Genomic DNA, 23,457 nt, shown 5'->3' on the forward strand with positions numbered 1-23,457 from the left:
TCCATGTAGACTTACTTATCACCTTATTTTCTTCTAGGTGCTTACAAATTGATTATTTGCTCCATTCTCTTTCTGGGTACTACCAAAGTTAAGACAACTGGTCTATATTCCCCTTTTTATACAAAGGTACTATATCTGCCCTTTTCTAGTCCTTGGATCTCTCCCATCGTTCATGAATTCTCAAAGATAATCACTAAAGCTTCAGAGATCTCCTCGGACAGTTCCTTAAGTATTCTGGGATGTATTTCATCAGGCCTTGCCAACTTGAAGACATCTAACTTGTCTAAAGGCATGTCTACACCAGAAAATTAAGTCCACCTAACTTACGTCAGCCTACAACTGCCACAGCAATTACATTGGTTGTGCATATCTATGCTCTGCTCCTTGTGTCAGCGGTGTGTCCTCACTAGGAGTACTTGCACCAACTCAACTGTCCATGTTTGGCTTTTTGGGAAGAATTCTGAAAGCTAGCAACATCTGATGTAAGCAATCCAGTGTTTATACTGACACTGTATCGACATAATTACATCGACATTGACTCAATAACTTCACCTCCATGAGCGGCATAAAGTCAGTGTAGCAGGTGAGTTACATCGGTGAGGATGAAATTCTAGCATTGACACGTACAGAGCTAGGTTGACATTTGGTCGATTCAAGACAGCTCTCTCTGTAGTGTAGGCTAGGGCGAAGTCAATCTTAACTTGTTCTCTTCCTATTTCAGCCTCATGTCTGACTCCATTTACACTGATGTTCACTATGTTAATCATCCAATGCTGCTAACTTTCTTGGTGAAAACCAAAACAAAAAACGTAATACATTGCTGCATTTCCTGGTGTTGTCTTTCCCTCCTCATTGAGGAATGGGCCTACCCTGTCCTTGATGGTCTTCTTGTTTTTAATTTAATTTTGTTCCTACATGCTTGTGTTATTTTATAATCAGCCTCTGTAATTTGACCTAGTTTCCACTTTCTGTATGACACTTTTTTGCATTTGAGGTCATTGACGATCTCCTGGTTAAATCACAGTGGTTTCCCTATCTTTCCTATTCACTGGGATAGTTCGCTCTTGTGCCTTTAATAATGTTTCTTTAAAATACTGCCAACTTCCCTAGACATGCTTCCCACGGGATCTTATCTACCAATTCTCTGATTTTGCTGAAGTTTGCCTTCTTAAAATCCATTTTCTTTATCCTGATGTTTTCCCTTCTATCATTCCTTGATCATGAAGAGTTAATGATTCCATTTTCACCCAAGCTGCCTTTCACCTTCAAATTCTGAACTAGTTCCTCCCTTTTTGTCAGAATCAAATCAAAACTAGCCTCTTCCCTACTTTCTTCACCTTCTGTAAAGCTGTCTCTAATGCAGTCCAAGAATTTGTTGCATAATACGTGCCCTGACTTATTATTTTCCCAACAGAAGTATGAGTAGTTAAAGTCCCCTGTCACTACCAAGTCATGTGATTTGGATGAGTTTGTTAATTGTTTAAAAAAAAAAAGCCTCATCCACCTGTTCAGTATTAGTCCTCTAGGGTGTTACTTATAACTATAGAAGGTATTCACACTACAGTCTGAAAATGTAAATTGACATTTTCCCCTTGATTGTTACTATATTACAGTATGTCCTAAATGAACAGTACAACAAGCTTATTAGAAGTTCTGTAGCAATTTGACACCATCCCTTAATTTTGTTGCTGTTGCATATTCTGTGTATGTTCTAGCAACCCACCGCTGCTGTACAGCGCCTAACATCTGTAAAATTTCTATGCAGCAAAACTACCTCAAAGACAATTCATAAGGGAACATTTACACTGAAGCTGCATGTTTCAGATGAAATCTCAAAAAATGAACAGTTGAAAGATTTTAGATATTCCATATTTTATTTTTAAAGTCACTAACCTTCATTCTGAAAAGAATCCCTTCATATAAAAATATAGGGCCTGATCATCCAACCATACTGCACTGGGAGGGGCATGCAAATAACCAACATGATAACCAAGCCCCTGAAATTAAATTCCACGTAATTTGCCTTTTAAGTCTGTATTTAGATTGCAATTTCTCCAAGAAAGGCACTGGTTAACTGTAAATAATACAGTATGCTTTTTGTTGCTCTATAAATACAAAATAAATACCTGAACCTCAATAAAGCTACAGCTGAGACCACTGCTTCACCCTCAACCACCTCAAAGTCAAAGGAAAAAATGTTCATTTTTACTTCAGGAATTATATTTCAAGCTAATCAGAACATCCAGTAAGTTTTTTTTTGTTTTTTTTTGTTTTACCTGTAAAAGAAACTTTGCCACTCCTTGGCGTGTCTAGCTCTGGTATTACACTTAGTTCATGTTGTTCCAAATCTAGCCCTAACTTGATTTTAACCAGAGGCGGTTTTGAAGTTCGCCATCTCTGTTCTCTTCCCAGAATTCTTTGAGACTGCTCTGTAATATAAAAATAATGTTCTGCAATTTACATATTTGTAACATACTATAAGCAGTTGAAGATCCAATTTGAGGGAAGGGGAAAAAAGAAACCAGTTATAATTGAAAAAGTGAACAGCAGCATTATAATATGATAGATGGCCTCACCGATTTGCTCAGCTTGACTGATGCTTTGTGAAAGCAATCTATTTTCATCATATTTGTTCACATCACCACAATTAACTTCTTGAGATTTATTTTCTGCATCTCTGAAAAGGTAAGTCATCAGATTGAAGTGGTCACACTTCTGTGTTTCTGTCATCTCTCTGTACGTGTTAGATTCTTCTGCCTTAAAAGAGGACGTAACAGTGGCTAAGATAATTTTCACACCCATTTTACTAAACCTATTTTTTCATGTGTGCCAAATACCCTATACATCAGCACTTTCCAGAAGATGAAAAGAGAAAGGTTCTAAGAACTCAACCCAGCAAAATATCTAGGCATGTAAGTACTTGTTAAAAGTTAATTACTTGTGTGTTTAAGAGTTTTGCTGAATTGGGCCAAAATACTTTGTTTCTTGAAGGATCAAGTCCTGAAATAATATTTCTCCTTACTTCTCAGTTACCATTGACAGGGATTTTACTTCTCTGAAAACTACACAAATGAAAGGCAGGGAGCCAAAGCAGCGTGAAGTCATTCTTTATGATGCCTACTGTTCTAGACCAGTTTAAATAAAATAAGGCAAAAAAGAGTTTTTGTATAGCCAGCTTCTATAAAGAGACTTGCTTAACATGAAGATATTGTGGACTATATTGGATAGAGATCAGCAAATAACTGAGTTTTTGGTTCAGTGGCTCAACCAAAATATGTAGGGGGAAAAACGTTCATTTTGAACCAAAACTGAATTATTTTGGTTTCTTGCTTAAATAAAATGGGTTGTTTCAAAATGAAATGTCAAAACAGCTCGTTTAAAAAAAAAAAGTCACTTTTTATTCCGATGGACTATTAGCTGAATTCAATCTGATATTCAATAGTTTTAGTTACCCTGAACCTGTGGTTTTCAGCAAATTTACTATCTACTGAAAAATTTTCACCCATTTCTAATCTTAAAACAGTAACTAAAGAGATCCGTTAGGTGACTTTATGGACAAGTTTTATACTGGAAAAATACGCAGACTGGGATTTTTTAATACATGAACTTGATTCTGTAAATTCAAATAAATTTCAAACATCAATGGTAGCTTAGTTCATACACAATTTGATCTCTGCTACCGCCCTCTTCCCCCATCCCCCTCAACTTCCCCAAAAAAGGAAAATTCAGCAAAGAAAAAGCTTTAGAAAAGGTCCCATAGTTAGAGGGTTAAGGAGAGTTTTTCTTAGATTACAAGTGACAATTATGAGTGCCCCAACCTAATCCTTAATGGATATTTGTCCATATCTCAAATATCACACCATAGCTTTTTGCCTGCTCAGGAGAAGCCGTAAATTCAAACAAGGTTAGAATTGAGATGCAGAACAGGAAAGTTGCCTTTTGAAACAGATCAGCCTTTACAAATGTGAATTTCATTTTTTAAATTCCTTTGTAAAATGAACAGGGGTTATTTTATATATCTAAGTGATTAAAAAACAATTCAAAGTCTGGAGAGTGTTACTGCTATTCAGAAACAATTTAACAAAACAAGGCAGCCAATATAAGCAATTTTAAAACCAATTTTCCTGTTTGCAGGTATAAAAAAAGCACAGCTCAGTTTTTTAAAACAGTTTACCTGACAGAAGTGTTCACTACACCCTTAATGTTAGAGTTATCACTTAAAAGGTTGTAAAACTGAAGAATTATGCTTCCAAATATTTCAAAAACTGTAACTACTTCAATGAACACTACGTTCAGAGTTCAATTTAAGACAAGTTTAGCACAGTTCCTGTATGGTTGGACAGAGAGAGGCTCCTATGGCTCATCTAATAGAACCACTGATTACAGATCACAAAGGTCACAGATCACTAGTTTGAGTCTTGGTTTCAGTAATGGACAAATGCACATCCGCAAAGTCTGCACACTACATGGGGAACTCTGCTAATTGGCAAAGTCCATTCTGTAGCCTGGACACTTACTAGCAGACAGCTTATTATACTACATTTACAAAACATACCTGCTTATTAAGAAAATCCTTCAAAGCCTCTTGTTGTCTCTGCATTTGTTCCTTTAATTTAGCCTGCTTACGTAAGAGCAGTTCTTCCTGCATTCTCTGCCTAGAAAGAAGAGCTTCTCTTTGTCCATCCAGTTGCTCTTGCAGTTCTTTCAAATGGTCTTGCTGAGCTTGGATGCTCTCTGAAGAAGCTAGCACTCTCTCTCTTAACTTTAGTATATTGGAATAATTTAACAAAGATGCACCTCCATTTTTGGATGCCAAGGACTCCTGGATTGCCCCAGTTTCAGATTCATCAGGAGATAATGAAGTAAGATGTTGAAAAGCCTGGGGGATAGTTAGTTCAAAGGTTGTTTTTATGCTGCTCTCTGTAGGTACCTGCTGATATTCTGAAGAATCAAATGATGCAGCCTGAGCTATCAGAGACCCCTCTGCTGCTGGCGTATCAAGAACTATAAGCTGAGGCTGTTTTTGTGCTTCTGTCTCTATTAGTAGGTTTGGCATCTTCTGAGACATTACTGACTTTTTATCAAGACCCAGGGTTCTTGAAGACTCAGATGACTCTTCTGTGGGCAAAGCTGAACTGTCCCGTTGTATATGCACCTCTGTTTGCATCATAACTGAAGCATCTTGTGAAGTCATCATGACTGACCCAGGCAGCTTTTGGGATTCTGACAAGTCTCTCACCTGATTATCAGAAGGACCCAATATTTCCATCTGTTCTTGTGAAGGGTAATTCTGTTGTGGCAAATGAAACTGCTTTTGCTCTGACTGCGAGGCCTCTATAGATTGTATCTGCCTACTAGAGCCCATGTTATGCCTTTGCTCATCTCTCGGTTCAAATGGCTTTTCCAACACAAAATGTGTTCTTGAATGTGTGGTTAATGGCGGAACATATTCTTGTACATGATCTTGTACAGATGACTGGTTAGCTGATGGATGATCTCCATGAAGCACTGTGGGTCCACGCATTTGTAAAACTGATTCACAAGTAGTAGGTTTTAAGTTAATAAATCTTGACTGCAATGTAATCGCAGAGCCTAATGGCATAGAAATAGATGGATATCTTTGCTTCAACTTATTCTGATATTCCTGCAACTGTTTTCTGGCTTCTTCAACTGATTGTTTGTGCAATCTAAACAAAAACAAACACATTTCTTTCCTGTGTAGCACGAAGACAGTTTTCATTACTGGAACAGATTTCAGTTACAAAATAATTCTCAAATAATCCACCAAGATATTAATTTTACATGGGGAAAATACCTGTTTTGCAGTAGAAGACATTGTTGATAGTTACGAATCATCTGTATATGATTTTCTTCATTAGAACTGCCAGTTCCTGGCACTGCAGCAGTTTCAGTCTAACAGAAAACAAATTGTTTAGGTGGGAAAAGTCAAACAACAAGTATAAAACATATTAAATGAGATTAATGCTAGGCAGCATGTTCACTCTTACTCTCAAGCCAGCAGAAGCCACTGTGCACTAGTCAGCGCTTGTTTGGAGTCCCTGACATTTCAGCCTGAGGCAGTGGAGCTGGGGTGCAGTTCCTAGAGCAGCTGGTCTAAAGCCACATTCTCTTCTGCCAAATTGGTATTACTCACTAGCACATACTGTGGAAGTTAATGATGCTCACAGTTGATCTGCAGCTTATTTCAGAGAGGTACAAGGGTCCTGCTACAGACTAGGGGACCAATGATCCAAAATGGCTGCACTTAAGTTTGAGCAAGGGGTTGGACTAGATGATCTCCTGAGGTCCCTTCCAACCCTGATAGTCTGTGATTCTCTGTGAAGGGGGGAAATGAGGTCTAGAAAGATGCCTCAAGATCACTTAAGAGCAGCCATTAGACCATACCCTTTCCATATTCTCTCTTATCTCCCCCCTCCCCCTGTTTGGGGCTTCTATGTAGTCAAAAAGGCAGATTAAAAAAAAAATAGTAGTCTCTTTTCCCATGCATTTCTGCACAGAAGATAATGATACAACTCACTGCACAAGTCAGCCACATGACCTTGGTTTTTGTGCATAACAATTTTCTAGCCTCTATGATCAATGTCCTAAAATCCTGCAGAAACAAATCAGTACCCAAAGTCTGTGGATGTCAAGTGAATCAGTGCTTACACATTATCACAAATACACTTTGGAGCCAGGAAATCCTGCCTCACGGCACACAAGTTGAAAATAAAGTTTAAACAGTCACTCCAATTTAGCAATGGGAATCAGCTCTCTGAATTGTGATGCAAAGTGTTCTTACTTTACCTTGTGTTCCACTTCCCTCTGTTGGTTCATAAGTGGATCAGGACGCAGCTCAACACTCACAGTTTTCTCCTCTTGCTCTTTTTTCTTTATTTCCTCCAGCTGAGCCTTCATTTGGACCTTCAGAAACTCTGCCTCTAAGCATATTCTCTTTTCTTCAATTTGCTTAAGCAAAATTAGCTGCTGCTGTTTTTGTTGCTCTATTCGCTCTATCTATCACACAGAAATACTATAGTGATTCTCCAGAATTAAATGACAGAAGCATAAAACATAGTTAATTCTTACGTCCCAAATCACTTGCAGCAAAACCTGACAAAAGATACATTAGAAATGGAAAAAGTACAAAAAAGGAGTAACGAAAATGATTATGGGTATGAACAGCTTCCATATGAAAAGAAAGACTGGGACTGTTCAGGTTAGAAAAGAGATGAGTACGAGGGACAGAAGATATGACAGAGATCTGTAAAATCATGAATGGTGTGGAGAATGGGAATAACTGTTATCAACCCCTTCACATAACACAAGAAGCAGGAGTCATCGAATGAAGTAGGTAGCAGGTTTAAAAGCAAACATAAGGAAGTGCTTTACATAACACACAGTGAACCTACAGAATTTGTTGCCAGGGGATGTTGTGAAATACAGAAGTGTAACTGGGTTAAAAGTAGTAGGTAAATTCACGGAGGAGGATAGGTCAATCAATGGTTGTTAGCCAAGATGGTCAAGGACAACCCTATGCTCTGGGTGTCCCTAAACGTCTGACTGCAAGAAGCTGGGACTGGATGACAGGGGGATTGATCACGCGATAAATTGCTCTGTTCAGTTCATTTCCTCTGAAGCATCCGGCACTGGCCACTGTTGGAAGACAAGGGTACTGGGCTAGGTGGACCATTGATCTGACCCAATATGGCCATTCTTAGATTTGAAATACAGCAACTATAATGTAAAGCACATTTTAAAGGATCCTGAGACGTTTAAGAAAAAAAAACACTCACAGATACCTGTTTTTGTGTTTCTACTTCCATTCTGATTTTGGCTGCTTGTTCCTGAGGGTGGATTAAGACTGAATTTCCAGCTATAATAGTATGCTCCAACATTTCTGGAGATTCTGAAACATATATATATTTAACAGATAGCACAATTAGGAATATTACTCATGTCAGAGCTTGGGAACTACTAGCCAGAACATTAAAAACTTAAGTATTACAGATCAGCCCAATGTTTCAACTGGGGGTAGGTTTCCCTAATTGAGTCTAAGGAAAACACTCTGATGAGAAGTTCTTCTTCCAATATCCCCACTGACTCCTGTGAAGGTGGGAATTGGCACTTCCCACCACACCTAGAGTTACATCCCTGGATCTTGCGGAGGGGTCCCATCTTTTATATTCGTTGTGTTTTAACAGCAACTTCTAAGATGGAGAGCTTCATCTTTCTCCTTTTCACTGTTCTCCCAGATGCAGGGAGATGGAGAGGGGGCTTCTCTTCATCCACACACCCTCCTGAAGCAGTATTTACACTTTCCAACGCACCATCTTCCTAGCCGCTAAAAAAAGAGCAGCACGCTTCTCACTCTTTTTTCCCCTCCCCAAAATTCATTCATAGCTTTTTGGAACAGATCAATGAAATCTGATCATGATTGTTTTCATTGCTTCTGTCAAAATTCTCTAACTCTTCAATGAGCTACTGAAAAAGCAACAGCAGCAGCTGGGACTCAGGTCTCTGCTGCCAGAAGGAGAGGTGTAGAGGCAGCACAACTAGATAAAGACAGAAGAGACTCTCCTCATGCACCCTCAAGCAGAAGAGTTTTGAGCCTCTGCTTCTGCCTTCTCAGCATCCTCATGAATACCAGTCAGCTTCAACGGAGCATTTAAATTAAGAATGGTCACTGTTACCACCAGCTCTCAATATTCATGAGGAAGGGTTTCCTGCTCCCCTCTAGTAAGTATATTTCTCACATCTTATTGATGAAGTAATAAATCACCACACACATGCGCCTTAATGGCAAAGCCATCCCCAAAATTTCAGGGAATGCCTGCTCAATTTTAACTATGACATTACAGCACATGCATTCACAAGTGTAAATAAAATTCTAATATGTTAAAGTTACTTGATCATTTATTTATTAAATAATTACAGTACTGAACTGCCTAACAGTTAGACTCTAAAAGCCAATCACATGCACTAATCCAATGACATCCAAGAAGCAAAATGTGAGATAAACAAATGGCTGCAAAGTAATTACAAATCAAGCAGTAAACCCAATCTATTTCATGGTAAAGATAATTCAAAAGAGCTACTGAATCCAGAAACAGATGTCCGTCCAATTTATTGGTACTTGATATCCAGTATGTCAAGAAATACAAGAGAAAGTGATTTCAGCCTCCAAAAAACTTCGCTGTAAAAGAAGTCCTTTTAAAAAAATTCAGAAATGGATCAATGGTAAAGTTTTCAAAAACTACGTCTCGCTGAAAGTCAAAACGACTTAAGCCAAGTCATGTAGCCACTTTTTACCCCACGTCTCCAAAATGAACAGAACAAAGCACCAAGTTTAGGCTGTTCACTAAAGACTTCTTAGGGGTAAAGTAGTAATCACAGCTCTGCCTAGCCAGGCCCTCTTTGCTCTCAAAGCATATTTAATTTTAGTTGGGGAGCTATACAATACTTACCTATGGCTTCAGAGACTGAATCAGTATGTTGTTCATGACCAGGATCTGAATCACATAATCGTCTCTCTTCACTAGCAAGTGTTCCTGACTCAATTGTCTCAATTTCACTTTGAATCTCTGCTTCACATTTTGAAGTCCACTGGTTTTTTTGGCTCCGGATCTTATTTAGCAATTTTTTTAAGATTAGTTTTGATTGTGGTTGGGGAGCCACTCTCACTTCATGATCTAGGAGGAACACAGACCTCAAACTCTTAAAGGTATAAGAACAAGACAAAACAAGGTACAGATTATGTACGTCATTGACTAAACAAAATCATCCTATTAAGATATTTATCTTGGCAAAATTTGTTTTCATTAGCTGCTTATACAAATGGATTAAGGAGATACAACAACTTTCTCACATGGAATAGAGCAGCAGTCTCCAAAGTGGGGTGCGCAAGACAATTCATTGGGGGGGGCGTGGCGGAAGAGGAGCACTGATGGAGAAAAGGGTGGCGCGGCAGGAGAAACATCGCCGGAGGAGGGGAAAGGGAGGGGGTGGCTGGAAGAGGGAGGGCACGAGTGAGCGGGTAGGGAAGCTGCCCCCCACACCGGGCCAGGCAGGGCCACCCAGAATGCTGGGGCTTTAGGGGCTGAAGGGCCCTGGGCTAAGGCAGCTCCTAGAATCACGGCTCCCAAAATCGTGGCCATGGGGGTGATGCTACGCAGAGCCACCTGCACCAAACAAGAGCTGCCCCAGGTAAGTGCTCTGCATCTCCTACCTGCCCCAGCCCTGAGCCTGCTCCTGCACCCCCACCCTGAGCGCTCTCAGAGACCCCACACCACACCCTGAGCGCCCTTCCACACCTTAAATCTAATCCAGACCTTTGAATCACTGTATCACAAAATGTTAAACCAAGATTTTCAGAAATAATGAAGCATATTCAATCACATTGTTAGGTTTCAGAGTAGCAGCTGTGTTAGTCTGTATCGGCAAAAAGAACAGGAGTACTTGTGGCACCTCTAAGGTACCACAAGTACTCCTATTCTAATCACATTGCTCTGACTAAAAATTATTAATAATAATTTGTGAGAGCGCAAAAAGGTTTTTTGTACCATAAACAGAATAATTTTTTTAAAAACTATTATTTATTTCATCTTTATCTCATCCTTTTCTAATTTCTATTTTTTGTGTATGTTTTATAATGTACATAATATATTAGTACAGTAGTACATGTATATAATTTATACATAAATAAATATATACATATATTGGGGGTGCATGCTCAAATTTTTTACTGATAGGGGTGCGCGATCAAAAAAGTTTGGAGACCATTGGGATAGATACAGGTTCTCAACATAAATATCTTAAAGTAACTTTTCAAAATATTTATAATATGCATGTATTACAGTCAACATGCAATTTCACCAGTTACATTTACAAATCCTGCAACTGCTTAGAATAGTCCTCAGTACTACTCAACACAATACATAGGAATGAGACAAAAAACAAGGGTTCACTTTTCCATCTGAAGTTTGTATTTATTGCACTCCAATTTCTGGAATTGTTTCTAAATGTTAAAATTAATTAAAAAGAGATGAAGATACTATGATCTCTACTATTTAATGTACTTTCTACTTTTATTTATTTATTTATTTTTTTAAACTCACTACTACATTTTCCAAAATTCCTGTACGAAAACAATACCCCTCTTGTCACTCTGGTACATCCAAATGGCTTAAATAATGAAGTATATCAAATACAAGAGTTAAACTTGAAAATTTCTTACTCTCTGGTTCATTAGGGTGCTGGGATTCCTCTTCTGTCACGTCATCCAATTTTGGTTGAGTCTCACATGCAAAATCTGGCTCCAGGGAGATATCCAAGTCCTCATCTTGAGACTGATCAGAGGGAATTGGCAAAGGCTGTGGCTCTAGGTGCAAAATCATGTCTCCTTTCATTTCTAAATAAAGAAATGAAACCATGTGAAAGTCATATATATTCCATCTGTAATCTGAATAAAAACACTTTAAATTGCAAGATTTAGACCACCAAACAAGCTCCTCAAGAGTTCCAAAGTTCAAAAAAGTCAATCTTACTCCAAAACTTTGTTTCAAAGAAACTAAGAAAGTTGTTTGAGTCTTTCAACACAAATCTAATTTAGATCTCCTACCACAAAGATTTTTTTTTAAATACTGTATGCTGACAGTGGCTCACAATCTTTCAAAATAGCTTACTCCTATCTCCACTGTACATATCTTCAAAGGCAAACTCCAGTTCCCTCTGCCAGTCTTCTTTAATTTCCATGCGTCTGTATGCAGGTTCGAACAGCTGTGGTGGCATTTGTGCCACAATCTGTCTTCTGCGTGCCAGGTCCATATTCTGCATCTGTTCAAGCTCTTTCATTAGCCTTTCCCGGTCCTTCAAGTAGCAAAGTAATCAATTAACAGTTTAGCATTCACATCCAGACAGTCTGATATTAGCTATCACAAGATTTGTTTAATGCTTGCTTCATACTGGAAAACAAAATTCCTGACCTTAAATACACACACATACACACAACACCTCTTAAAATATATATCAATTTAGAATATCCTACACTCATTTATTGGCATGAAGAGTCATTAATAGCACTGAAGGATCCACTACAATGTTAAAGATCAGAAAATATACTTAAGACCAAATTTTCCTAAATACAAGAGAACTCCAAGTTTTCTATTTTATAGAACAAAACATTAGGTCCTTGTTAAATTGCTGACCTGCAAAGGATTTTTTTTGGATTGGGCTAGTACTCTCCTTGCATTGTCATGATGTTTAAAAAGCTCTGAAAGTCTGTTTTAAATATTTTCCTTCTATTTTATACCTTAGAAATATCAGCAGTCAATGTTGGTCTTCCCTAATTTTGCTGGATGACTGGTTGGAGTCTTGGAGGAGATTATATACATCATTAGCTCACACACTGAACCTGACAGATTGGGGACACTGAAAATTTAAGGAAGGCTTCCTTTCTCCAAAATGTTAGTCAAGTTAAACAAATGTTCAAACAAAAATCAGGGAGTTACAACAGTGACTAAAATCCATTCTTTTCTTAAAAGCTCAACTTTCACTCATCTCTTGTGATATAATTTTTCTAATTCTCTAGTTGCCACCAAGACCTTTGTGCTAAACAGAAGCACAATTGCTTACGTAAAATAAAAAAGGCAGAAAAATATTTTAAAAAATCATTTCAGCCTTCTCAAATTATCAAGAAACAGAAGAGACAAAAATCTCATTTTTCACTGTGCTGAGCACTCATCTCCAACTGAAGTCAATAAGAGATGCGTCACTTCCTACAATTCCCATTGGCTGGGAATGGCAAACCACGACCACAGGGAGCTGAGGGGCTCCAGACCTGCAGACGCTCCCAGTAAACAAAACATCCTGACCCACCAGTGGCTTACCCTGACGGGCCGGGACCCAAAGTCTTCCAACCCCTGAAATATAGGGTCGGCTTATGAAAGGGTCATACAGTCTTTGCTACTTTTACCTATCCATTTTGGGGGGGTCGGACTATAAACGAACAGGCTAATGAACGAGTATATACAGTAGTATGTGATTTAGGCACCCTAGATATAATTTAATTATATCACAAATATAACCCACCACTAGTAAGTAAGTTGATTTCAAAAATTAAATCCTTCTCCCCATACAACAGTTTGTCATCTTTAAACTCCCCCTTCATATTCAAACAACTTGGGGGAAAAAAAAAAGATGAGCCCCACAATGAACTCAAAAGATCACGGTATTTTGTATCAAGGGAGATGTAAATTCCAAAGTGGTAGGACGATCACTGGAAACACCCAGCCAACAGCGCTTTTTCATTTGTATCAACAGACTCAAGACAAGCAGAGAGGCTTGGGGCTGAACTATGGCAGTATGGGACATGGGCTAGACTGAGAACAAACTCATTTAACTTGTCACTCAAGTTAATTTAAACCTAGGCTTTTGAAGGTAAAGTTTGTGCATTCCTAGTAAAAAGGTAGCTGTTGCTTCAGATTACCCCACCTGTAAAGTGAGGATAATTACCTTCCTCCCAGCTAATATTCTGTGGATTAAGTCTGACCACTCATGCTGCCTCTAAAGACTGCTGGGTTAAAATGTACATAGTCTGCAATCACCTTTACTATGCAGAATTAAAAATCATTCTGTCATCTCTTATAAAACTAGGAAAGGAAGGGAGCAGAGTAGCTGAATTCAGAACATATGTTTTAGCTTTAAAACAGCCTAGTTATTCACATGCACTTCTGGGTATTGCTGAGCACTCTGTCATCATTATGAAACAACACAGTTAAATACCTAAATGGGGATGAGAAGGGCTATCAGAATCAGAGTTCAACTTCCAAAGTCAGGAATGTCACTATTACTTAATATAATGCATAGTTCATTTTTAAATGCTTAAAAGAACTGTATTTTGCCTAAAATTAAATGTTTCAATATTCAGTTTTTAATGTTCATTTAGCATTGAAGCAAGAATTAAAATAGGAAGAAATAAAGCTTAAATAAGGCTTTTGTAGAAGTAAAAATGTAAAACATGCCTAAGTAATTATAAACCCTATGTCCCAAAGATTTTCACTCACCCACTTTTGAAAACTTTACTCTTCATTAAAACTTAATCCAGAGTTGAAGAAAATTAGTATAATAGTTTTATGAATATTTTTAAAGGTCACTAAAGGAACCACTACAGTTCTTAAACACTGCGAGAGATGGGGGTTCTGAAATTCTTAAGCTTTGAAACTGCCAAAATTGTACCTGCTATTTGACCACTTTATTGATTTAGACCACTTTAAGCAGTTTAGTCACACTGCAGGACTTCAGTTAAAAACCCTTTACATTAAAAGGGCAGCAGTTTTCAAGATCAAGCCAAATAGTTCTGAAGCAAAGAACTTAGAAGCATACCAACAGAGTTTGCAAGCTCAAATTCACACCACTTTTTTTTTTAAATCAGTCTCAGGCATTATTTACTATGTATATGTTTGTATGTGTGCAATTTTGGTAACAAAAATAAGTCAATTTAAAAACCAAAATGTACATTCCCACTTCTTCTGCACTCATTTCAACATTCCTTTTCCAGTGTTTGCAACTCAGGACCTACACCTAATCAAAACTCTTTCAAAATACTTGAAAACAATAAATAAAATTTGCTATATCAGGTTTTGTAAAATTTGAGCATTAGCTACAAACCTGAACTATCTGCAGTATTCCTTTAATTTTCAAATCCCTTTCATTTTGATGACAGAGAATTGCTTCTTACCTTTTGAACTTTCTGATTGCAGGGCTGAGCAAAATGAGAACAGTTTTCTTTTAAGGATATGCATTTTGAAAACATTCATTATTCCAAGGTCTTTCCTGAAGTCAGTATGTTCTAATTCAAACCAATTAATTTAGAATCCAGCTTACCGTTATTTATTTTTTTTTAAATTGCTGGTCATTTTGACATTAAGAAGAATTACAGTGTACTATTTCCACTTTGCTTACTTGTGCCAAATGGACCATCTTCAAGGCATGACTTCCTCTCAGATGTGCTTTTTCAAGCTGTTCTCTCCTATCTCTCTCTCCCTCTTTTTGTAGTTTGTCCAACCGCTTTGCTTCCTCTTCAGCTACTAACCGAGCATCTGGCTGGTAGTCAATTAGTAACAGTTCAAATATCATGAAACTGTGGAGACTCAAAATACAGCTGATAATAAATGAGCAATTCTGTATTCAATCATTCAGCCAAACTACTTTAAAAAGTAGTTATGAATGGCTGTATACAACTTGTAATGTATACAGCTCTCAACTGAAACAGCATAAAATTGTTTTCATACTTTTGAAAAAGGCATATGTACATAGTGACATCTATAATCCTCTCATTTTGAGATGCCAAATTGTTCTAGTTTCAAGTGCTACTGTGGAAAATCCCTTATACAGTGTTTATAGTAGCTTGGGTACACCAAAAAACACCCAGGATTTTTCATTCAATACAAGGTATAATGCTGAATACAGACAGTGTTATATATTTGATTTCATACTATGCTGTAGAATTTTTTTTTTTTAATACAACAGAAAAAACTGAAGTCTTCCCAGATTCATACAGAAAATAAACACGTTCTGCGAGTTCTGCAAAGTAAGAGCCTTCTGAAATCTGGCCTCTGAGAGATGAAGAAAGTTAATGTGAAAACTCATGGCCAGTAAACAAGGATACACGGGCAACAACAAAGGGGAAAACATTTTCAAAGTTTCCCATATGAAACACTCTGATGCATCTGCCCTTAGCCCTGGTCTACACTGAGGGACAGGGGGATCAATCTAAGTTATGCAACTTCAGCTACGTGAATAATGTAGTTGAAGTAGATGTACTTAGATCGACTTACTTTGGAGTCTTCACCCTGGTGAGTCAACCGCTGCTGCTCCCCCATCGACTCTGCCTGAGCTTTTCGCGGCAGTGGAGTACAGGAGTCGACAGGAGAGCACTCGGGGATCGATTTATTGCTTCCAGATTAGATACGATAAATCAACCCCCGCTGGATCCATCGCTGCCCACTGATCTGGCAGGTAGTGTAGACATACCCTCAGTCTTTAGGCTTCAAACATTTAACAATCCTGGGTAATTTTAGGCAAGCAAGCAGTCCCACTGAACATAAAGGGACTACTCAAGTAAATATCTGCAGGACAGTGGCCTGAATACATACACACAATGTACACTGTTACAAGTCTTCACCATTTGAAATCCAAATTAGCTGACATGTCTTCATTTTAATTATGTGATACCAACTCCTAGATTTTAAACAAGTTCTGTGAAACTAATATCTGCTGCTGCAGATTTAAAATCCATAGATACAATACAATAGTATTGAAATAAGGGAGCATACACCATAGGCATATTTGATATCAGTCACCTGATGGGTGTCCATTTCTCTATCCACATAAGGTTCCGAAAGATGGTGATGAGTAACAGAAAAATTGTCAGCATTATAGACTTTCACCGTAGGCAGTCTTTTCACTTCAAAGTTCTAAAAAGCAGAAAGTACAAATAATCAGTTACTTTACCAGCCACACTTTTTTTCCATTACGTGCTAAATCAGTGTTTCTCAAACTGGGGTCACCGCTTGTGTAGGGAAAGCCCTTGGTGGGCCGGGCTGGTCTGTTTACCTGCCCTGTCCATAGGTCCAGCGAACCGCAGCCAGTGGGAGCCACGATCGACCAGCTGCTTCCAGTAGCTCCCATTGGCCTGGAGCAGCGAACCGCGGCCAGTGGGAGCTGCGATTGGCTGGACCTGTGTACGGGGCAGGTAAACAAACTGGCCTGGCCCACCAGGGGCTTTCCCTACACAAGCGGCAACCCCAGTGTGAGAAACACTGAGCTAAATGGAACATAATTGAATGATTTGCACAGATTTTCAAACTTTACATATATATATAAACTAGCAAACCACATTCAGCATGAGGCATATTGAGAGGGTTTAATGACTGACAGGGTCTAACAGCCCAAGGCAAACTCCTCCCTGCCAACTGTCATTAATATTAAGGATATGGTTTCAATTTTCAACAGTTTTACCTTAAAAGTGCTTTGTTTTTAATGTACTAATACAGATCCCAATTATAGCAATGTCACGATGTAGAACAACCATAACTACACAATATACTTTCAAATAAAAAAGCAAAAATAAAATCTCTCAAATACACTCCACTGCAGACTATGTTTACAAATGCCTAAATGTCTTATGATGGTGTTAGAATTACTAGACGTTCCATTCAAGAAAAGACATTCCTTATATTAGCAAATGTCTATGCTGTTCCTACAAAATGTACGCAATTGGGAGGAAGGGAGGGAAACAGGAGGGAAACAGGAGAGTTAGCAACACTTAATTGAAACAAATCTTCAAACTTTGTTTCTCAATTTCCCTGGGCTTTTTTAAAATGAGTGCCAAAAGGTTTAAATTGGGTTGGTGTAGAATGTCTGCTGGAGGGGGCCTCAGCCTACGAAAGCAAGGTTTCTCTCCTGCAGATGTTAGTGGCCCACAGATGGTCTGTAAGAGGATGGGAGTTGTACCTAAGCAGGGTATGATGCAAACAAATGCAGCAGAGGCGACAGTTGGCCTTTATACCCATTGAAAACTTCAACATATTCTCTCCATGTCTCATGCATATACAAACCCTGTACCTCTGCTCCTGCTGTACTCTGTACTCCCCACCCACTCGTGCCCTACAAGTGTTTTGCCTCCTTCATGTGCATGTGAAAGCTGGCTGACCCCCCTTAATAGATTACAAGCGGCCGGGGGGGGGGGGTAAGTACTGTTCATGGACACAGTAGCTTGCATTTTTTCACTATCTCTTTTCTTCTGCCTCAAGGCAGGAAGATCCTGCTCCTAACCAGTTAGTTCTACTTAGATAAGGGAAACATGAGACTTTACACTTACCAATCAAGTATTAACACGCAAGGGTCTTTGTCTGAATGCGTATAAAAGGTTTGTGAAATTTGTGTAAGACAGAGTCTTTTGTACCAAGGTACAGGCTCTCCTTTTTCTGCAGAATAAAGCATTTTTCCTTATCCCTGTCAGGCTGTTAATTGGCTCTCACTGAGGCAGACCCGAGATTTCGGTAACAGTTTCTGGCGACCCAGATGGGACTCTCCTAGCTCGGACATTGGACTCCAGATGGCTGCGGTGAACTAGGAGCGGCGCCACTGGGGTGCTTAACCCCTCTTCTTCACTTCTCCGCAGCCCCTAGGGTTCGTGATCCGATAAAGTGAGCCCTAATAGGATAAGGAAATACTATCTGGTTCTGGTTAGAGGCGGGCCTCTTATCTGGTTCTGGTGCACTATCTGGTTCTGGTTCTGTTCTGTTCAATCAGTTACTGTTGTTTTTCTGCTCTGTATACATTTGGACGTTAGGAGTGTGGGCGGAACTGAACCTCTCGTTCCTAATTCCTTGGAGTGGAAGCCATGCGTGCGAGGAAGCTCTGAGGTTGTATTGAGATCCTTCTGTCCCGTCCCCTGTAGCGGTCAGTGTAATAGAAGTAGAAAAACTTGGATTAGACTGTAATTCCCTCTGTTCTCTGTGTAATTCTCTTTTCTGTTTGAGTGTCAGCAGACAGATTGATGGGTCTCTGGGTAAACCCTCTAAAGCGGTTTGGATTATATGTTAAGTAAATGGCCTTTAACTGGTGTTCTGAAAGGAATGTCAAGAGGAAATTGAATAGTTAAACGCCAATGGACTATGCGTTTTTGCCCAGGTGGCAAGCCTCACGAGTGAGGACTCGGGTAGTCTTGTGAGTAAGAATGTTTAAGGGAAGACACCAGGAAGGTTGGGGGCTAGTTGAGAAGCCCATCCTCCTAGCTAAACTGGTAGTGGAACAAGTTGGTGCCCATGGAAGGGGCGGTTCAGCGAGAAAAGCAGGATCGGGCCCAGGCGGGCAGGCAACAGACAGAGAGATTGGAAAACAGGTTGGAAATACTGAGGGTATAGTGAAAGGAAGGAGTAAGTAAGTGTAAGCACGGGGATTTCAAATACCCAGGACAATATCTTGAAATGGTAATTTGAGTTGATAAAAGTGGCTGTTGGGAGACAAGCAAGAGATTTAAGGAAAAGTGAGAAGTTAACTCTGTAGTTGCTGGAGGGAACAGCAGTTGAACTTAAAATGCTAAAGAGGAAAGTTCTTGGTGTCTTTGAAATGTTTGTAAATACATTCAGGCAAAGAAATTATTAGATTGCAATCATTTGGCTATGAACAATTTAGCTAAATTAGCTAAAGAGATATATATAGTGCTATGTAATTGAAATTTTATTAGGCTCTAAGGGGCACTATAAGTGGTGATGTTTTCTTTCAATGTTTGAAAGCAGGAGTTAAAAGTAAAAAGCAATCACAATTCTGGTAAAGTTAATTATGTCCCTTTTAAGGTAAGAGTCTTTAAGCTGTGGATAGCTTTGTATCCAAAAGCAAGCCAGAAAGCATCTGTATTAATGCGAATTATCTAACTAATAAGGTAGAAGCCATTGAAACCTGGGCTGCCTATGAAACTAATACAAGAAAATATGGGGTAATTCCTCTGTTTTGCCTGAAATCAACAAGGGTATTTGTATATTTAAGTAATGATTGACTGCCCAGAAGGGGCAGACCTCTGTTTTTTTTGTCTTTCAGATAATCAAAGAAAACTAATGCCAGCTGAACAGCATTCAACATATCATGCATTTACTGGCACAATAGAAATTATGTTTTGTGTTCTATGTTCTGTCTTGTGGTGTTTGTCTCCTGGCCGGAATTGTTGTGTTTAGTGGTTTCATGGGATGGTCTGGTTTGAAATCGAGCAGAGGGGTTGGATTGGAATGCAGATACTTGTTTTATTCAACTTGAAATACAAAGTGTTTGAATAAATCAGGAAAATGTGATATACTAAAGTCTAACACATTTGCTTAAGTAAAGAAACAAAAACTTCATTGGCCAAATCTTTTAATTAAAAATTGTTATTAAAATTTGCATACCAACAGTTTTTGGAAGCAAGGACATGAAAGGTTAACCCACTCCCCATATTGTACATGGGATCCTTCTGGCTACCTCAGATTTCTAGCCAGAGGGCTGGGGATGGTAGGAAGCTATTGGACTAAAGGTGGTACTGAATGAACTCCTCAAAGTGGATGTGCTTGTCCTGGCTTGTTGCTCCAGATCTCTGTAATAAAGTTATTTTAGTGGAAGGGTATATGTGGCATACATTGAATAATAAGACTAATGTACTGTATAATGGTAATGTTTATGTGTTAACGGTTGGGAAAAAGGTGTATGAGTGAAGAGTGGAAGTTTCCTTTGTAGGTTAAAAAAAAAAGCCAAAAAGGAAGAAGGAAAAAAGAACAGAATGAGTTAACTGAAAAAAAAAAATAGCTAGTATGCTCAAGCTAAAAATAAGACACTGACTCCATTCAAGGACACTGCTCACAGCTAAGACTTAGCTGACAACCAAGAAAAAAGGGGGGCTTGAATGTGCCCAAGCAGCTATGAGATCTGCAAAACACTGCCAGGCACTAATGAAATGTGTTAGGTTTCTTTTCTCAGAGGTAAAGAAGCGCTACCCAAAGACACTAGCAGCCCTGCCACTCCTTGAAATCAGGAGACTGGATCAATGTAAAGGTCCACGCTGGAAAGTCCTGCTAACTACCAAAACCTGTGAAGTGCCAAAGACACTGCTTGGACCCATGATTCTCACTGCAAAAAGACCCCTCCACATCGGGACAATTCTCCTACTGATGATTAGCCTATTTCTCCTTCTAGCTCCACTGTGCCTTCTGGACAGCAGGGAAAAAGTACAAGGTGAAGTGCTAGTAACCTCTCCCTTATCCACTAACATATCTACTGTGCCTTTAAATTTTTCTAGAAGAATCAAAACCATTGCAGGATAATGTGCTGGTAACCTCTTCCCTGTAGGACGCTGAACCACGACTGTTTCGGGGAACAAGAAGGAACACTCACTCCACTAAAATTGCCAAAGTCCAGGAATTCCTGACTAGAAAGGACATTAAAAACTGACCCTGGTGAAGAAACAAAGAATCATACACTGGCACAAAAAATTTGTGGGATCCATGCTTGGGATTGTGATATTAATTGGATTTTGGGGTTTGTTCTACAGGCTGCGCCCTGTGTTCTGGATAAATCCTTCAGTATGTATTGCTCTCCCTAATTGAATTTAAAATGACAGGTACCACAGGCACCTTGTTGCCCCTGCCATCTCCCCTGTTACTTTGTAATACACCCCCTCCTAGGCTATTAATGTCAATGCCTCTTGAAAGTACCTGAGATTAGTTAAAGGTATACAACCGATAGATGTGATATAGTACTACACCAAAGAAATATGTATTAGGATATTAATGGACTGTAATTAATACAACACTAGGGGCTGCTATTAGATTAGCACAACAGAGGGCCTGGGTTATTTCCTCTGGAAGAAGAGGGACCTGACCGGATCCCTATGGGATGGGGCCAATAGCGCAGCAGCCATTTGGAATATTATTAAAAGCCAAGAACATGATAAGAAATTGGGCCAACTAGAAAAGGCCACTAGCCTTATTTCTGGAGCTCAGCTAACCCAAGTACAGGCTAGAGTTGGTGAGTTACATGTTATTTCCACCCTTAGTTCTATGACCCAGAAGTTACTAACAGAGATGGTATTGAATATCACTGAGGCTGGGAAGGCATTGCAGTGGGATCTAGTATGTTTAGAAATTCAGGATTTCCTGAATGACCAGCTGATGGCCATTCGGAGTGATCTTAAGCACCAGACTTGGCCCACTGCCCTTACAGACACATCAGGAGTACCATCTGATCTGTGGTCATGAACACATATTTAAACACTTTCTGAGTGGAAGTGTGAACATTCATAGTGCTCCTTCCAAGCATTTGGACTGGCTGGGGAGGTGTGGGCTCCCACATACTAAATCCTGATGGATCCATGGGAAGGATGCATATGGGACTAGATTATTCACCAAGACATCTGGGAAGTTAGACCACCTGGTATAGCTAACTGATTTATAGTCAGTGCCCCAATCCCTTAGTTGTCAGAGAAACAAGATTCCATTCTTTGTTCGTGCGTTCATTCCTGGGTTGGGGTTAGCTAAACTGAAGAAAGCAGTTGTAAATATTTCTGCAGAGCTTAAAAAGGCGGCTAAAGCATTAATAAACGCTTTTCAAAAGTTACAAAAAAAATTCATGAAGTAGCAAAACTGGCTTTGCAAAATAGACATGTGCTAGATGCTATAAATGCTGAAATAGAGGGGACTTGTGCTTGCATCGGGAAAAAATGCTGTTTTTATGTTAATTATTCTGGCTTAACTGAACAGGATTTATAGGCTATTAAGAACGCTGCTGTTATTTTTCATGCTGTATCTCTTACTCACACCTTTAATTTTAAGAACCTTCTCCCAGTCCCTGGGTCATGGTTTACTGGCCATTTCCTTACAATTGTTAAATGGACTATTTTTTGCCTGTTCTTCCCATGTATTGTTTGAATAGTAATAGAATGTGCAAAATGTCTGTATAATGCTGTAACCAAAGGTTCTGCTGTCCGTAAAACAACTCAGTACCGGTCTCTTCAGCTTGATCGTAAATTACGTAACGGGCCTGGCAATCTGGGCTTGCCAGGCCCGAAGGGGGGATTGTGAAAGCTGGCTGACCCCCCTTAATAGATTACAAGCAACCAGTAGGTGGGGGGGGAGTAAGTACTGTTCATGGACACAGCAGCTTGCATTTTTTCACTATCTCTTTTCCTCTGCCTCAAGGCAGGAAGATCCTGCTCCTAACCAGTTAGTTCTACTTAGATAAGGGAAACATGAGACTTTACACTTATCAATCAAGTATTAACACGCAAGGGTCTTTGTCTGAATGTGTATAAAAGGTTTGTGAAATTTGTGTAAGACAGAGTCTTTTGTACCAAGGTACAGGCTCTCCTTTTTCTGCAGAATAAAGCATTTTTCCTTATCCCTGTCAGGCTGTTAATTGGCTCTCAACTAGGCAGACCCAATATTTCGGTAACATGCATCTACCTCATATCTCCTTCAGAGGCCCCCATTCCAAGATCAGGGAGCCAGACTTCATGCCACCCCTTCATATACCTTCTCCAGTCCTCTACTTCCATCTCTACACCTTTTTATATTTTCCCTAATTTCCTATGCCTCTGGCACAGCCCAGAACTTTGAACATCAAGGTGGCCAATATATATTCCACTATAAGTGTTGGCCCTTTAAACTATCTTTTTAACCCCCATCTTCCTTCTATTTGTTCCCCCTTAGCGCTCCCGTCCTCCAAGATGCCACTCCAAAAAAAGACTTCTCACCAAGGCCAACAAAATAAATGTGGAATTTCTAGGCCAAGTCACTTCTGATAATACAGAATATTATATAGAATAATAAAAATTCAGAAAATAGAGCTAAGTTTTCAAAATACCAGTAACTTCAAAGCTGTCTGCTTTTTACTAGGTTTCCCAGAAAAACTTCTTACCCCGGGATAGATGTA

At 39.2% G+C, this 23,457-nt stretch overlaps 1 protein-coding gene across 2 annotated transcripts in view; it reads right to left on the reverse strand.

The window, feature by feature from the left end:
* Positions 1–23,457, reverse strand: part of CEP295 (centrosomal protein 295) — a 77,945-nt gene that overhangs the window by 43,345 nt on the left and 11,143 nt on the right. For both annotated transcript variants that reach the window (XM_050940309.1, XM_050940318.1), the window contains exons 6-16: positions 16,362–16,475; positions 14,962–15,102; positions 11,685–11,868; positions 11,237–11,410; positions 9,468–9,692; positions 7,803–7,909; positions 6,808–7,017; positions 5,816–5,913; positions 4,556–5,687; positions 2,577–2,757; positions 2,277–2,429 (exon numbers count right to left, since the gene is read on the reverse strand). In XM_050940309.1, the coding sequence (XP_050796266.1) occupies positions 2,277–2,429; positions 2,577–2,757; positions 4,556–5,687; positions 5,816–5,913; positions 6,808–7,017; positions 7,803–7,909; positions 9,468–9,692; positions 11,237–11,410; positions 11,685–11,868; positions 14,962–15,102; positions 16,362–16,475 (2,719 nt within the window). The remainder of the gene's footprint in view (positions 1–2,276; positions 2,430–2,576; positions 2,758–4,555; positions 5,688–5,815; positions 5,914–6,807; positions 7,018–7,802; positions 7,910–9,467; positions 9,693–11,236; positions 11,411–11,684; positions 11,869–14,961; positions 15,103–16,361; positions 16,476–23,457) is intronic.

Source organism: Gopherus flavomarginatus, chromosome 1 (genome assembly GCF_025201925.1).
Source record: "Gopherus flavomarginatus isolate rGopFla2 chromosome 1, rGopFla2.mat.asm, whole genome shotgun sequence".
In the NCBI taxonomy this organism is placed as follows: domain Eukaryota; kingdom Metazoa; phylum Chordata; order Testudines; family Testudinidae; genus Gopherus; species Gopherus flavomarginatus.